Source organism: Mauremys mutica, chromosome 8 (genome assembly GCF_020497125.1).
Source record: "Mauremys mutica isolate MM-2020 ecotype Southern chromosome 8, ASM2049712v1, whole genome shotgun sequence".
In the NCBI taxonomy this organism is placed as follows: Eukaryota; Metazoa; Chordata; order Testudines; family Geoemydidae; genus Mauremys; species Mauremys mutica.
The window spans coordinates 16341728-16358054 of NC_059079.1; the positions used below are offsets into that span (position 1 = coordinate 16341728).

General features: G+C 41.5%; 1 protein-coding gene across 7 annotated transcripts in view; it reads left to right on the top strand.

Moving 5' to 3' along the window:
- The window catches only part of PATJ (PATJ crumbs cell polarity complex component), a 216834-nt gene that overhangs the window by 6570 nt on the left and 193937 nt on the right, over positions 1-16327 (top strand). For all 7 annotated transcript variants that reach the window (XM_045028182.1, XM_045028179.1, XM_045028180.1 and 4 more), the window contains exons 2-8: positions 298-354; positions 444-610; positions 3195-3389; positions 5421-5560; positions 9686-9881; positions 11469-11597; positions 14137-14349. In XM_045028182.1, coding sequence (XP_044884117.1) covers positions 333-354; positions 444-610; positions 3195-3389; positions 5421-5560; positions 9686-9881; positions 11469-11597; positions 14137-14349 — 1062 coding nt within the window. In that variant the 5' untranslated portion in view covers positions 298-332. The remainder of the gene's footprint in view (positions 1-297; positions 355-443; positions 611-3194; positions 3390-5420; positions 5561-9685; positions 9882-11468; positions 11598-14136; positions 14350-16327) is intronic.

Sequence of the window (16327 nt, forward strand, 5' to 3'; positions counted from 1 at the left end):
GCTGTGTGAAAGGCCCAAACATAAATAGTCACCAAGTTTCCCTTTTGTTGTTTAAGTAGCAGTGAAACTGACTGCATTTGATTGTAACAAAGTAAACAATACTGTAAGTGAAGTAAACACAATGAAAAAATAGTTTTTCCTCTAATAGTGATTATAGTAATCTTACATGTTACTTATAGCAATGATACAGTAACATAATTTTTTTTTTGAGTTGACTCGGTCTCTTAAGCAATCTGCTGGAAGGTATAACTTAGTTTAAACTTGGTTTCTTAGTTGATTTTTTTTAACTTCATCTAGGTTATTCTGACTGATTCCAAAGAGATCAATTCACCATGCCTGAAAATCCTGCAGCAGGTAGATATTTTAAGAATAATTATCTTTGTTGAGTAGTGAGAGAATTTATGAGCCAGATTTCTAATCTGTATTATTTTGGGGTATATCAGATAAGCAGCAGGTGCTACAAATTCTTGATCGTCTGCAAATGAAACTGCGAGAGAGAGGGGAGACTTCACAGAATGAAAACCTGACTATTTTATGTAACACACTCAGAAGCCCTTTGTTTAATCAGATCCTGACCCTTCAGCAGTCCATCAAGCAACTGAAGGAGCAAGTAAGTTGAAAGTTACATTTTTTGGCTATATTTATTTAGGAATTTAAAATATGGTATGTAGGCGTTGTATCACTGGGGATGCTGCCATTTGGCTTTATAAACTGTGACTCGAGTGACTGAATGTTCTAACTGTTTTCTACCACATTGATATTTAACCGGGCTATGGCTCCCATAACTGTAGGATCTGAGTGCCTGTGGCATGCTTTCCTGTACACCCAGTTCAAGTCATAGGGCTAGCTGAGCCAGGCACACGAACTTAAAATCAGGAATTAATTCTGCATGCCCTGAGTGCCAGTGATCTCTGCAGGTGTCCTGTCATTATCCACATGGCTGTAGAAGACAATTTTACATGTACATGCAAATACATCTAGGAGCAGAGTTTGCCTGACTAACCTAATTGCCTTCTATGAGGAGATGACTGGGTCTGTGGATGAGGGGAAAGCAGTGGATGTTATTCCTTGACTTTAGAAAAGCTTTTGATATGGTCTTCCACAGTATTCTTGCCAGCAACTTAAAGACGTATGGGCTGGATGAATGGACTATAAGGTGGATAGAAAGCTGGCTAGATCGTCGGGCTTAACGGGTAGTTATCAGCGGCTCCATGTCTAGTTGGCAGCTGGTTTCAAGCAGAGTGCCCCAAGGGTCGGTCCTGGGGCCGGTTTTGTTCAATATCTTCATTAATGATCTGGAGGATGGCGTGGACTGCACTCTCAGCAAGTTTGCAAATGACACTAAACTGGGAGGAGTGGTAGATATGTGTAGGGATAGGATACAGAGGGACCTAGACAAATTAGAGGATTTGGCCAAAAGAAACCTGATGAGGTTCAACAAGGACAAGTGCAGAATCCTGCACTTAGGACGGAAGAATCCCATGCACTGTTACAGACTAGGGACTGAATGGCTAGGAAGCAGTTCTGCAGAAAAGGACCTAGGGGTTACAGTGGATGAGAAGTTGGATCAACAGTGTGCCCTTGTTGCCAAGAAGGCTAACGGCATTTTGGGCTGTATAAGTAGGGGCATTGCCAGCAGATCGAGGGACGTGATCATTCCCCTCTATTCGACATTGGTGAGGCCTTATCTGGAGTACTGTGTCCAGTTTTGGGCCCCATGCTACAAGAAGGATGTGGAAAAATTGGAAAGAGTCCAGCGGAGGGCAACAAAATGATTAGGGGGCTGGAGCACATGACTTATGAGGAGAGGCTGAGGGAACTGAGAGAGTTCAGTCTGCAGAAGAGAAGAATGAGGGGGGATTTGATAGCTGCTTTCAACTACCTGAAAGGGGGTTCCAAAGAGGATGGATCTAGACTGTTCTCAGTGGTACCTGATTACAGAACAAGGAGTAATGGTCTCAAGTTGCAGTCGGGGAGGTTTAGGTTGGATATTAGGAAAAACTTTTTCACTAGGAGGGTGGTGAAGCACTGGAATGGATTACCTAGGGAGGTGGTGGAATCTCCTTCCTTAGAGGTTTTTAAGGTCAGGCTTGACAAAGCCCTGGCTGGGATGATTTAGTTGGGAATTGGTCCTGCTTTGAGCAGGGGGTTGGACTAGATGACCTCCTGAGGCCAGATAGAATATCAGGGTTGGAAGGGACAAGTGCATAACAAATGAATACCTGGACTATTCAGAATCGTTATTCAAAAAGTTGATTTTGTTCAGGTTCCTTTTTAACATACTCCTGAGCGAGAAAACTCTTTCTCCTGCTTGGCATGTCAACATTTGTAATTCCCAGGGAAAAGCTTCTGCATTTGTTAGTTGACTGGTGTTGCTATAAATTGAATTCCAGCACCTAGCAATTATAGCATGTGCAATCTGTTGCTTGTGGACCAGGCCCAACCAGGGGGACAATGGTAAATGTGTGGTCTGTGAACCGGAGAAAGCACAAGTGGCTCTTCTGCCAGGATAATTATACTGGCAGATAAGCCAGTATAGTTTATTTGGCTCAGTTTTGCCAATATAAGCTGTGGCCACACTAGGCTATAGCCATACTAGCAAAGCCTTCCAAGTGTATGCCTGGTCTTAGGCTCCTAAGTGACCCAGGTGCATTAGAAAATTTAATCTGTAGTCTGAAGGCTATTTTGACACTCATTTCTTCCAGATGTGTTTAGCTCCTGGGGAGGAGAGGGAAAAACAGCAGAGTAGGAAAAGACAGGAAAGAGGGATGTAATAAAATATAGAGAGTGGAAGGGAAGAAAACAGAAAATATTTTTTTCATTTAAAAATTAGCTGAAACATGGAGGGATTGTGTGGTTTTTTTGTTTTTTGTTTTTGTTGTTGTTTTTTTTAATACCAAAGGAACACTATTTTGGTTATTGCCTCTGTCATGTTGCATTTCTTTTTCTGTCTCCAGCTGATTCTGCATTCTTTCTGCCTCTTTCTTTTCCTCCTGTTTTTATTTTGTGCACAAATTAGATGTCCCTTAGTATGTGCCTGTTCCTGTTAGTCCTTTCACACACTTGGTGAAATAGTTTAGGCAATCCTGATGTATGTACGAGGTATTAATATTCTGATTTAAAATGCTGATAAATTGTTTATATGGCTGGTTTTGTACAAAATATTATACCTGAAAATCTGTTTTTTATAACAGCTCAATTACATGCCTTCAGACCGGTCAGTGGACTTTGATTTTACGAAAAGAGGGTTACTAGTATTTGATGCTGACAGATCCGTTACTAATGGGAACGTGTATATGGCTCATAATTCATTTGGACCCAGAGTAGATCCATTCAATCCCAAACTAGGAACTGATGAATTCAATATGACGATCCAACGGATGGCAAAGGTAAAGTCCAGTCATGGCCAGTGTGTTTAAACTTATTTTTCAATAAGCATCGATTCTTTTGCATACATTGTTTGGCAATCCATTGCAATACATAACTTTCTGTACTGTATCTGAGGGAGTGGTGTCTTATAAATCAATAGGAGAGTAGAGTTGGTTGGGATTCCTCTCCCCCCAGTAGAAAAACTTTGACAAGAATGGAAAATATTTCACTTTTGACTTTTTTTAATCTTATAATCAATATCCCAAAACAGAAAAATTTCAGTTGGCAAAAACCCATAATTATTTTACCTATTGATGAGATTTCATGGGAAATAGACGTTTCCTGAAAAAAATTGTTTTGAATTTTACTTGCTGAATGGGAGCGTGTGGCAAAGTGAAGACTCACCAGCATGGCGCCTCCTGCTGGTCATCTTGGGAATTAGCTTGTCCAGCACTCAGCGCACCCTCTGCTGGCCAATATCTTGCTTGCCTCATGCCCCCATGTCCCTCCAAGACCCCGGTGTCCCTTACCTTGGGGTTCTGCCCTCTGCAGTACCCCCACTCTGGGTCTCCCCTCCCAGGGGAACCCCCAACCATCTAAACCCACTTTGCCTCTGTGGCTACTGCCAGTCATCATCCAGCCCCTTTTCCCTGGGGCAGACTGCAGTCTGGAATGGCCACTCATCATTGGCAAGGGGGTCAGACCAGCTGCCTCTGCCTAACTCCATGCTGCAGCCTTTGCAGCCCCAGTACCTGTCTTAGCCTTTTAGCAAGGCCTGCAGCCTGGAGACTTACTAGGCTGGGGCTCCCCAGCTCCTCTTGCCTTCCCCCAGCCCTGCTTTGTTCCCTGTACCCTGAGTTCCCAGGCAGCCATGTCTCTCTCTCTCCCCTCCCCTCCAAGGAGGGGTGGGGTGGGTGGGTGTGTGTGTGTGTTTTACAGCTCCTGGCCCACAACCCTTTTATCAGGGTCAGCTGGGCCCTGATTGGGCTGGCCACAGCTGTGGCTGCTTCCCCAATCAGCCTAGCTTGGCTGTTTTTTAACTCCTGTTCTCCAGGAGTGGGGTAGCCACCCCACTACACACAGGTATTAACAGTGAAAGTGACTTAAAACATTTTATATATCCCTTAATTTAATTTTAATACAACTTGATTTTTAAAACCTAGTCAGCCTGATACTCACTTCATGAACATGGGTGGTGTAGCATATTAGTGATATCACTATATTTGCAGAGCCATTGTTGTATAGGCACAGGGATCCAGCCATGTAGGACTGGACTTACCCTATGCATTTAGAACTGGGCGTTATTTTCATCAGTTGGGTTAATTGGTTAGTCATTCCTTTCTATATTAAATAACTTTCTAATTGACTACCTTAATGTAACTGTAGTGTTTTAAGCACAACTTTTCTCATTAGTGTGCCATTATAGCTAAATCTTTTTTACTGGTTGAGCTAAAGACTGAACATTAATCACATCTGTTTTATTTAAAATAAAATATTTTTTCATGGGTATTTTATACCAGTAAACAAACCCAGAAACTCTGTACTGGAGCTGAAAAACAGAACAGTTGCGGGAAAAAAACCTGGTTATTCTCAAGTGTGAAATTACAGGGGGAGGGGAAAATATGTGTTTAAAAATCATAGCCTTTGAATACAGAGCTAAAACCTAACCCATTCTAAAGCAAAAAGCAGCCAAAACACAAGATATTTGTGTTAGTTATGCAATATTTCCAGAAATTCTAAATAAATTGCATTAATCAGCATTTTGTTTATACTTTTTGTCCAGTTTGGAATTCATCTCTTTATGAATGAAATGTGAAAACAGCTCTTAAATTTCCAGAGGGTTCAGAACCCGGGGCTGCCTGTATATACTGCATTCTGTTATATGAAAAATAATAAAGAGGAGAGTTTTATAGAAATAACATGTTCAAAATTCTGCATTTTTATTTATTTATTTATTTTAGAAGGGGAAAGACTAGTTCTCCTTGTACTCACAAATTTTAAATAAGATCATTCTACTGTGTTGAAAATTAACACCTTTTTTTTTTTATTAGGGCAGACAAATAGAATACATAGATATAGAAAAACCATCTGTTGGAGGACTTGGTTTTAGTGTGATTGCCCTTAAAAATCAAACGGTGGGAGAAGCAGGTATCTTTGTCAAGGAAATCCAACCAGGAAGCATAGCTGCCAGGTAAGAATATGCATATTTGTGTTTTATTAACCTTATTTTAAAAAATCCCCCTTCAGAAGTGTGGCAAAATTATGATTTTGCATGTTTAAAAAAATAATTTGCAAGAAAAACACTGGCTAAGATTTAAAAAAATTAATAATTTTGGAAAAAAACGAGGAGTCCTTGTGGCACCTTAGAGACTAACAAATTTATTTGGGCAGAAGCTTTCGTGGGCTCAAACCGACTTCATCAGATGCATGGAGTGAAAAATAATTTTGGGTATGCAGTATTGTTGTAGATGTGTTGTCCCAGGATATTAGAGACACAAGGTGGGTGAGGTAATATCTTTGATTGGACCAACTTCTTTTGGTGAGGGAGGCAAGCTTTTGAGCTTATACAGAGCTCTTCTCTGGTCTGGGAAATGAACTCAGAGTGTGTCAGCGATAGTGGATGAAACCACACTCTTGATTATTACGTTGATTTCTGTGGGGGAAAAATTGACTATGAAATCCTTACCAAACATCTTATCCCCTACAATCTCTCCATCACCTAGAGCAGGAGTTCTCAACCTTTTTCTTTCTGAGGCCCCCCTCGGGTGGGAGGACCCTGGGGCATAGTTTGACTTCTGTGGGAGGGCGGGGGTGGTGGTGGTGGAGAAAAGGCTGGCAGGGCTTGGGCCAGCTCTGCATAGCAGGATCCAGGGAGGGAGTGCCACCTCCAGCCCTGGCCACCCACCTGTCTGGTGCTGTGTGCCGGTGGCTACTCCCCGAGGGCTCTGCTGGGCCTGGAGATGCCTGGGAAGCTCTGACTGGCTGGGTGAGCAGTCAAAGGAGGCTGGGAGCTGAGGAGCAGATGCAACCCCAGGCACCAGCAGCAGATGGGGGAATGCCACAGCTGCCCACTCCATGGCACCACCAGCCAGAGGAGCAGCTGCCCCTCACTGCCTGGCTTGGTCTTCCTGACAGAGGGTAGCGGTTGAGGGAGAAGAGGAGGTTGGGGGTGTGTGTGTGGAGCTGCCCCCAGGACAACCCCACTCTGGATAAGGCACTGCAGTTTCGGGGGGGGCAACACCGTTGTGCCCCTTCAACTCTGCCCATGGGCTCAAGGTTTCTCCTGGCATCAGGGGGATGTGGAGAGCTTGGGGTTTCAGCCCCTTACTGCTCACGGCTTCAGCCCTGTACCACTCCATGTGCAGGGGGTGTGCCGAGCCCTGGTGCCGTTCCCCACTTCAGCCCGCGTGAGGTGCCTGGGCTCGCAGCTTCAGCACGGGGGCTTGCAGCTTCAGCCCTGCACTGCTCCCTGCTTCAGCCCCACAGGGGGTGCTGGGGTTCAGGGCACTGGGTTTCAGTGGCAGGGCTCCGTGGCCCCCCGAAAGGGCTTGCGGACCCACAGGGGGTGCAGTCCCCCGGCTGAGAACCACTAGAGGACAGCTATACAGTCCCTGATATTCAACTACCAAATAGTGATCAAACCAGTAGACAAAGGGGGTGCCATCCTAGTCCTCAACCAAGATGACTCTGTTAACGAGGGCAAGCGACAACTTTCTGTCAATACCTACTATAAATAGCTCAAAGAAGATCCCACACCACAACTTACCCAGGAATTTATGGATATCATGAAATCCTTCCCCAAACAACCTCAAGAGATACTCTACAACCTCATCCCTCAGGGACCTTCTGCATGCTTCCCAAGATACATACACAAGAGAATCTAGGCAGACCCATCCTATCTGGCTACAGCATCTTACTGAAGGAATATTGAGATTCATAGAAACCATCCTCAAATCACTCACCACACAAAGGGCCAGCTTCCTCCAGGACACAACCAACTTCCTCCAGAAACTCCACTACATTAACAACATCCCTTACAGTGACAGCATTGCTGCCTGCATCAAATATTTATAAGATAATGGACAACCCTCAGACATCCACCACAAACACATCACCAAATTCATCCTCACACGTAACAATTTAATATTCAACAACAAACGTTGTCAAACCGTGGGTACAGTCATGGGTACTAGAATGGCTCCAATATACCAATCTCTTCATTGGCCACCTTGAAGAATTATTTCTGGAAAGATGTGCTATGAAACCAATGATATGCCTGTCCAGAGGATGAAAATATCTAAACTCTCTCAGATTTCTACCGCAACTTCAACAATCACCACACATCCATTCTACTCGCTAGTGTGGGAGTGTTCTAGAGAATCAACTTCCCAGACACCACAATCAGCTTCAACAATGGAATACTACAGACAACTGTATACGAGAAACTCACTGATCACCACAGATTCAGTAACCACCCCAAAATGCACCAAGAAATCTGTTATCTACAGACAGTCACTCAGATACCACAGTATATGCTCTGAGGAGAAAGTCCAGGACATATTTCTTAACACACTTAAATATCGACTTCACCAAACAAATATATGTTAACTACTTATGCTAAATAATCTGATCCACCTTGCATTTAGCTGTGACGCTCCACGGGAACATCTATACTTAAAATGCTGCATTAACACAGCTGTGCTACTGTAGCACTTTAGTGAAGAAGCTTTACACTGATGGGAGTCCCATCGGCATAGTTAATTCACCTCCCTGAGAGGTGCTGTCTACAAGGGGGCGTTATATTGGTGTAACTACATTGCCCAGAGGTGTGGATTTTTCACACTCCTGGGTGACCGAGTTATACTGATGCAGGTCTGTAGTGTAGACCAGACCTGAGTACGTTTCTCAGACCCAAAGAAGAATTCTGTTTAAGTTTGAAGGCTTGTCTCTCTCACCAACAGAAGTTGGTCCAATAAAAGATATTACCTCACCCACCTTGTATCTCTAGTAATTTGGGTGTCTTAATTTGTGGCTGCCTATCTTTTTGGGACCAGCTTAAAGGGGCATGATTTTTTTTTTATCAGAGGACATGTGCTCAGCACTTTCTGAAAGTTAGGCCCTCTGACGTGACTGAAGTTGGCCACCCAAAAATAGAGGTGCCAAAAATCACTAATCACTTTGGAAAATCTTGGCATGGCCGCTATGATTAACTAACCCACCCCATGAAAATTCAAGGGACGCAAGGAACTTAAAAATCATACACCTGTTTGAATTTTTGAACGTGCTATTAGTGTCCCTGAAAGAGATTAACGAAGAAGGAACTCTATTCACTTTACTTTGTGCATACTCTGTGTATAGTCAGATTTACTGTTTCCCATGTAAAGTTTGATCCCAATCCTGCTGGAGGATTCCTGCACAGATCTTGAAGGGTCAGGGCTTTAGGCAGGTCCCTCTGTGGTTTGTGTGGGTCCGTCACATAGAGACACAGGACATTCTTTTAAAAAACAAATGGCAAAATTACAAAACTTGAGCTGCCCTCCGACCCCCCCAAGTGCACGTGCCCCGATGGCAAGTGTAGTGCCTAGAACTACTTTTAATGCATTTAAAGAAAATGTGACTAGGCTTCAAAATGATGGTGTCCTTTCTAAAAGAACTCATCCTGGAGTGTCCCGACACAAGATTACTCTTCCACCCCCCTATCGTGCGGAGAGGTTGAAATGCAGAGGGCACACTAAGGAACACTTTAGAAAAATGTACTAAGCTGTTTAAAAGTAGAGAAAGATGAGTTCATTTGGATGTCAAAGGGGAATATTACACTTCAGGGCATGCTGGCCTGCTGCTGACATGACGTGATCATGAGATATAAAATGCCCTTGATCTCTGAACAGACACACCCATTAGGGCAAAGTTCAAGGAATTTATTTACCAAAAAAACCTCCATGTTGTTGGTTTTGTTTTATTTTTAAATTCCACTTAAATGCTTCCCATTTTCCTTTTGAGATGAGATCTTCTGAAGGTGACATAGGATAATGGTGGTTCCTACAAAATTCTGTCCCAGTAAGCATCTCGTCTAGGTCTCTGGAAGAATAATTTTATAAATATTTTTATGAAGAGGATTAAAGATTTTCTAATCACAGATGTAAATTCATCAATAATATGAACTAACTTCGTAGGAGTTATACCATCTTAGGCTAGCAGTAAATTGTCCCTCTGTTTCCAGAAGAAAGCAGATTCACTCATTTTTATGTATCTTCACAATCCTGTTATGCGGTTACATCTGTTTAAAAATAAAAGAATCTTTTAATTTTTTATCAAGGAATCAAAGATTAAAGGAAAATGACCACATTTTGGCCATTAACCACACTCCATTGGATCAGAACATTTCCCATCAGCAGGCTATTGCACTGCTCCAACAATCCACAGGATCTTTACATCTGGTTGTTGCTAGAGAGTCAGTCCAAAGAAACAGCGGAACCTCTGCTGTCTCAAATGACACACATCCGCCTGAGACTGTGAGTAATGACACTGTCAAAAATCAGTTTTTGGAAGGTGTTAGTGCTTTTTAAACATATGAAAAGATATTTATAGTTTTAACTATTTTTGTTTTACAGCAGCTAACGGTATGTGCTTTTTAATTGTGTCTAAGAGTGCAGGTATTTCATTTTAAAGTTATCATGCCCTAAATATAATGTTTGCATTGCAAAGCTGCCTGAAGTTGTTGTAAAGTAGATATTGGATTTTTTGTGGGGGACCTGGAGCTGACACTTTAGTCGGTTGACCTATTCTCAGTAGCGGAGCCTACTTAGAGAGGGGCAGGGTAGGGAAATTTACAAGTTCACCCAGTGCAAACCATTTTACCTTGAGCAATTGGACTCTGATTATGACTTAAAAGAGGGTAGGCAGTGTTTACTTTACTTTACTTTCAGCAATCTCCACTGATCCGAATACGATCTACTAAAACCTTAACTCCCCAAAGCAATGTCTTATTTAAATACATGCATCACTATGAAGGGAACATCTTGATTGCATGGTTAGTTTGCCAGTTTTTCATATCAACTTTCATATGTTGCTAGTCTCCACTGGTTGTGAACCCACTAATTTTCTTCAGTGTGAGGGCTTATCATATACTTGGTTATGTAATCTCACAGGCCCCGATGATTTAGTAGGGCCACACATGCCTGAGAATGGGGTTTGCAATATTGGGATCTTAATTTGTTATATTGGAAGCTTTGCTGGAGATCTTTTTAAGAGCCTGGATAATTATTTCCCTCATGACTATTGTAGAGCCAGTGAAATTTGAAAGTTTTAGTGGATAATCAATATTGTTTATTGCGCTGAAAATTTTAAAGAATTAAATTGTAACTGCTTTGTCATTAAAGCATTTGTACCAAACAGACTAACAAAATAAAATAGAAATATTTCTCTGTGGGGGTCTTTAAACTTCCTTTATGATTTTTAACTGATCTTGGCCAAGATTTCCAGTATGCTAATAAATCCTTTATTCACAGAAGTCTTAAACCTGCCTACTTTGCCTCATTTTGGTTTCTATGTGAGGTGCTAATATGACAGAAAAAATGGCTAGGTTCAGTTGTTTAACAGAGTTGTTGTTCTCAGATTGTCTTGTACACCACAAGGTTGCAGTGCAAAATAGCTTAGAGATATGCTTCCAATTCAGTATGGCAAAATTTATGTTGTGCTATTCATACAGAGTGTACTGGAGCTCTATACAGCATGTAAGTGAAATAACAGAAGTAGGAAGCTAGTCAAATATTAAACAAAAATAGGCTAATGCAGACTTCTCGCTATTTCTCTTCCTATGGGTTGCAGTAAACTTGATTTACCAGAAATTAAAATGCTAGTTTTTACTATTGTAAGAAATCCTAAAATTGCCTTTATGTAGTCCAGAATGGTGTCTTATGAAAGTGAAAAAGCAAAATGTTTGCAAAACCCACTGACTGACTGACCAAGACTCAATATGGCTCCAGTTATATGTGGGGAAATTGCTCTGAATATGATTATTAATAATTACCGGCAGAAATGAAAGCAGGAAATATTGATTATTAACTAAAATTAAAATCTCCCTCTTCTGTTAATTGCAGATTCAATGGGGCCATGTTGAAGAAGTTGAACTGATTAATGACGGCTCAGGATTAGGTTTTGGAATTGTAGGAGGAAAATCAAATGGTGTCGTCGTAAGGACTATTGTTCCAGGCGGATTAGCAGATCGGGTAACTTGTTGTTTTATGTCACTTCTTATTTGGTTTTAAAGTACAATAACTTCTTTTGACAGCCCTAAAATAAACTAATATATGTAAACAAAAGGAGTCTGATAGCATCAAAGACTGAATGCCAATACATATATTGTATATAGAAATAAATGCATGTTAAAGATCTGATGGCTGACAAAAAGTCAACACTGGAACTGAGCTAAATTACTTCTCTGGCATGTCATGGCATGGCTTTTATTGCATTCCAGAGCAGATAGAAATATTAAAAGCTTGCCCAGTATTATAATTAGCATTCAATAAAATTTCAACCATTAGTCATCAGTGTTGGGGCAGCTACTCTTAACAGACATGCAGATTATGTATAGAATGTGTATATTTGGTTACAATTTTATAGGGGCCAACTCTGCAAACTCACATTCTCATGTGTTTAATCCTTAATCATGCAGGTTGTCCCACTAAAGTTACTGGCACTTACTTGCATGCAAAAGCTGCTGAAGGGAGCTTGGGGAATGGGGGGAGAGGCAGGGTGGCCCAGGCTTGATGTAGGGTGGTGGGGGAGCTTGGGGAGGCAGTAGGGGCTAGGGGGTGGGGACTCGGGAGGCGGTGGGGGCCAGGGGTGCCAAAATACAAGTTCACCCAGGGCATCATTTCCCCAAGGCTGGTCCAGTTGCATGAGTATGTGTTCAAAGATACAATGCATGAGTTATTTATAAAGATTATTTATTTTTATATGAAGAGGCTTGGGCCTGTGCGGAGCCCCACTGAAGTCCGTGATACCTACACACGTGCACGGATTCACCTGTCTGGATCAGATTACAGCCTTGGGGTCTTAGTCTTTAAAGACCTAATCAGTGGGGGCAAAAGACATATTTGGCTTCAAGACTAAGCTTGATAAGTTTATGGAGGGGATGGTATGATGGGATAGCCTAATTTTGGCAATTAATTGGTCTTTGACTGTTAGCCGTAAATACGCCCGATGGGGTGGGATCTGAGTTACTACACAGAATTCTTTCCTGGGTGTCTGGCTGATGAGTCTTGCCCAGATGCTCAGGGTTTAACTGATCGCCATATTTGGGGTCAGGAAGGAATTTTCCTCCAGGGCAGATTGGCAGAGGCCCTGGGGGTTTTTCGCCTTCGTCTGCAGCGTGGGGCACGGGTCACTTGCTGATGGATTCTCTGCACTTGAAGTCTTTAAACCACAATTTGAGGACTTCAGTAGCTCAGACATAGGTTAGGGGTTTGATACAGGAGTGGGTGGGTGAGATTCTGTGGCCTGTGTTGTGCGGGAGGTCAGACTAGATTATCATAATGGTCTCTTCTGACCTTAAAGTCTACGATTCTATGACCAGTACTAACTACCCTCAAGTGAAGCATTTAACAGGATTGGGATTTCAATGAGAGCTCACAACGACTATTTACTAACTGCTGCCCATAACCTTAGATGTGCAAAAAAAAAAGACACATTAATATTTTAAAATGCAACATAAGGCAAGAGGCAGGTTATAGGACATGTCCCAATTCAGAACAGAAACGAAAACTGGATATTTGAAGAGCTGGAATGGAAAAAGTCGGATGTTGCTTGAGAGCCTTCTCTATAAAACTGTCTGAAGTAATGAATGCTTTTTCACTTACTGTGAAACACCTCTTTTGCTGTGAGGAACAAAATATTTTGACTTCCGGTGACAGCTGTAAATTAAGATATTACTATATCAGTTTCAATTAAACAAGAGGTGAGATGCAGTTAAAAATGTGAAATAAGGAGCATGTATACGCTATAGCTAGATGAAGTAACACCTGGAAGTAACACCAATATTAACGTGCATGTTAGTTATTATGGGCGAAGTCCTCAGCTGGTATAAATCAGTGTACTTAAATCAACAGAAATATGAAGATTTACTCCATCTGAGGCTATGGCCCTATGTAAGTTCAGTACGGTTCTTTCTTACAGTAAAAATAACAGCGTGGGTCTTGATCCAACAAATTTTTTTTTAAAACATGAGTAATTCTACTTATGAGCGTAGTCCCATTACATTCAGTGGAGTTACTCACTTGAGTAAAGGCTAGTCAAGTGAGTGAGACCTGCAGGGTTGAGTTTTTAATATTTGAGCTGTTCAGGTTCTTCAAATAGCTCTAAATCAAAATGCTGTGCTTTGTATCCCTAAAATCCTCTTCTGCTATTTGATAGCATAGTTCTCAGAGAGAATCTCCGACTACAGGATTACAAAACAGTGTCAGCATTTGTTTTCCAGTAAATATGAAATTTAACCTTTTTCTGATGAATTGTACTAATAACAATCTCTGTGGTTTTCCTTTTTCTTTTTTTTAACAGTTTGCTGTAGAACTGCTAACTGCTGTAGAAAAAGCAACGGTTAATTGTGTTAGCATTGCCCTACATTATTTATTTTGCAGCAATGATTAATTGTATGATATTTTCGTGCATTAGCTGCCCCATGAAAATATACTACTCAATTTCAGTTCTGCAGTGTACAATTTTGGTCTAGTTACTGATTTTTTTTTTTTTTATGTTCCATGTTTGAAGGATGGGAGACTTAGAACAGGAGATCACATCTTACAGATTGGAGGAACCAATGTGCAAGGAATGATCAATGAACAAGTTGCCCAAGTGCTGAGAAACTGTGGGAATTCTGTTAGGATGGTGGTTGCCAGAGATCCAGCGTGTGAGATTACTGTGACGCCACCAACCCCTCTGAGCCTGCCTGTTGGTGCATTGCCCTTCTCTCCGGACAGGGGTGTAAGTAGATGACATTTCCTCAACATTCTTCAAATAAGTTCTTCTGTGGCTCACAGCCAGAAAGAGAGAGCACAGCCTTCACGAGTGCTAAAGAGCTTCAGACAGACTGCAACATATTTTGTTCATTTGAGCTTCCAAATATGATACCATAGTATTAAATGATCCTTATTTTAGCCATCAGCTCAGCCTTCTGTAGTCTTCTACCGTATACTATAAATACCTGTTAGCTCAGGGCCAGACTGACCAGGGCAGTTTCAGTGTTGCAGAATTTATTACAAAGTGAGTGATTTGATTTACCAGGATCATAAACATTATTGATAAATGGAACATTTAGATCTCCTTCCTAACGTATTGCATTCTTGCTCATCTGAGTGGATTTAAAAAACGATGCTGACTTTTTCTTTCCTAAAATCCAGCATGCACTATGACCAGAACAGAATTATTCAGGACAGTGAGCTACTTCTCTTCATGAAACAGAAGTGTAACATCTTCCTAGTCTACGCAACTGTCTTTGATGGGAAATGTATTTTAAACATTTGAAACTTGTTTTAGCAAATCTCCTCCTGGTCATATCAAAGTTGCTTGTTTTTTTTTGAAGTCATCCTTTTCAGTTTTGAGTAATTAAAATCAACAAATGCTACAGGTCTGGAAACATCAACAAAGCTGTGCTTGTACGCCATCTGCTACTAATGCGCTAGTTAGATTTAGGTGTGGAATTTCTGAGTAGCCTTTTCTTTCTTCTCTTGTTCTTGATTATAACTTGGAATCTGAGAGGAGCTATTCTTTAAAACACTTTATGTTTGCACTCTTTCCCACTGGACCAGGTTGCTCCAAAGGCATCTCTTAGCTTCTGGTGGGGGAGAGAACTTCACATCTCTCTGGAGAGACCTGTCTCACTGAAGATAGGTGAAGTTGAGCTATAATGGGGAACCTCTTCAGTTCTCCTCCTCTGAAGTGAGGTTGCAGTAATAGCAGAGGATTGAGGAATGGAAAGAGCCTATACTCCAAGTGGATGAGAATGGAATTTTTCCTACTTCCTCCTGTCTTCTCACCTGCCCTCTCCAATTTTCCACCCCTTCAGGAGATACTGATGCAGCCAAGAAAACACTGGTTAAATAAATGTCATCCTGAGTACTTTAAGCTTGGTGTCTTGAAAGAGGGACATGTTTAGTGCTCTGTAAACAGGCATTTCATAAAGAATAGCCACGTGGGACCCCTTGCTGGCTCTGTCACATTTTCTAAGACTATGTATACAGCCTTAACTTTTCCTCCCCTAGCATGTATTATTTTCACCTTTCCTGTGCTAGAGACTGACCTTGCAAATTGACTTGTTCGGCAGTATACGTGTGCCATAGCTCAAGCTGCAGCAGCTGGAGCATGCAGGATTGCTGCAAGCTTTCTAAAATGTCCTCCTTTCTGGTGTGTGTTTTGTACTGTTTTTCCCACCCCTTTCCAGGGTCCTTCAGGTTTCTGAGACATCTAGAAATAAACTCAGATATTGCTATTCTGTTGCATTCTTTGTTGGCAGAGCCCAGGCATTTAGATTGAAGAAGTATCTGGTCAATTTGCTGGTAGATTAGTCTTTGCAGAAATTGACAGCGGTAGCTAATGTGAATGTGTTTTTCCTGCTTCATTTATTGTACTTGTTAAAGGCAGGTCACGAAAATCACTTTGCACCAAAGAATCTACTGCACAAGAAAGATAGCAATTTTTTACTACCAGAATCTCGTTCTCCTCTGACTTCTGAGAAGGCTTTTACTAGCTGAGAATTTTAAAATGGCAAGATTTTTCCAGCGTTATGATTACCGCTTAAATCAGCAGAAATATGTCTTGAATTGCCAATTACTTTGTTGTATATTAAACCACTAGTTTTGCATTAAGCTACCTCAGTTCTCTACCACAGTTTCTAAATCCACACTCCTCTGTGTATACACATATAAGGAAACAGAAAATCTCATACAGTTAGTCATGTGCAAGG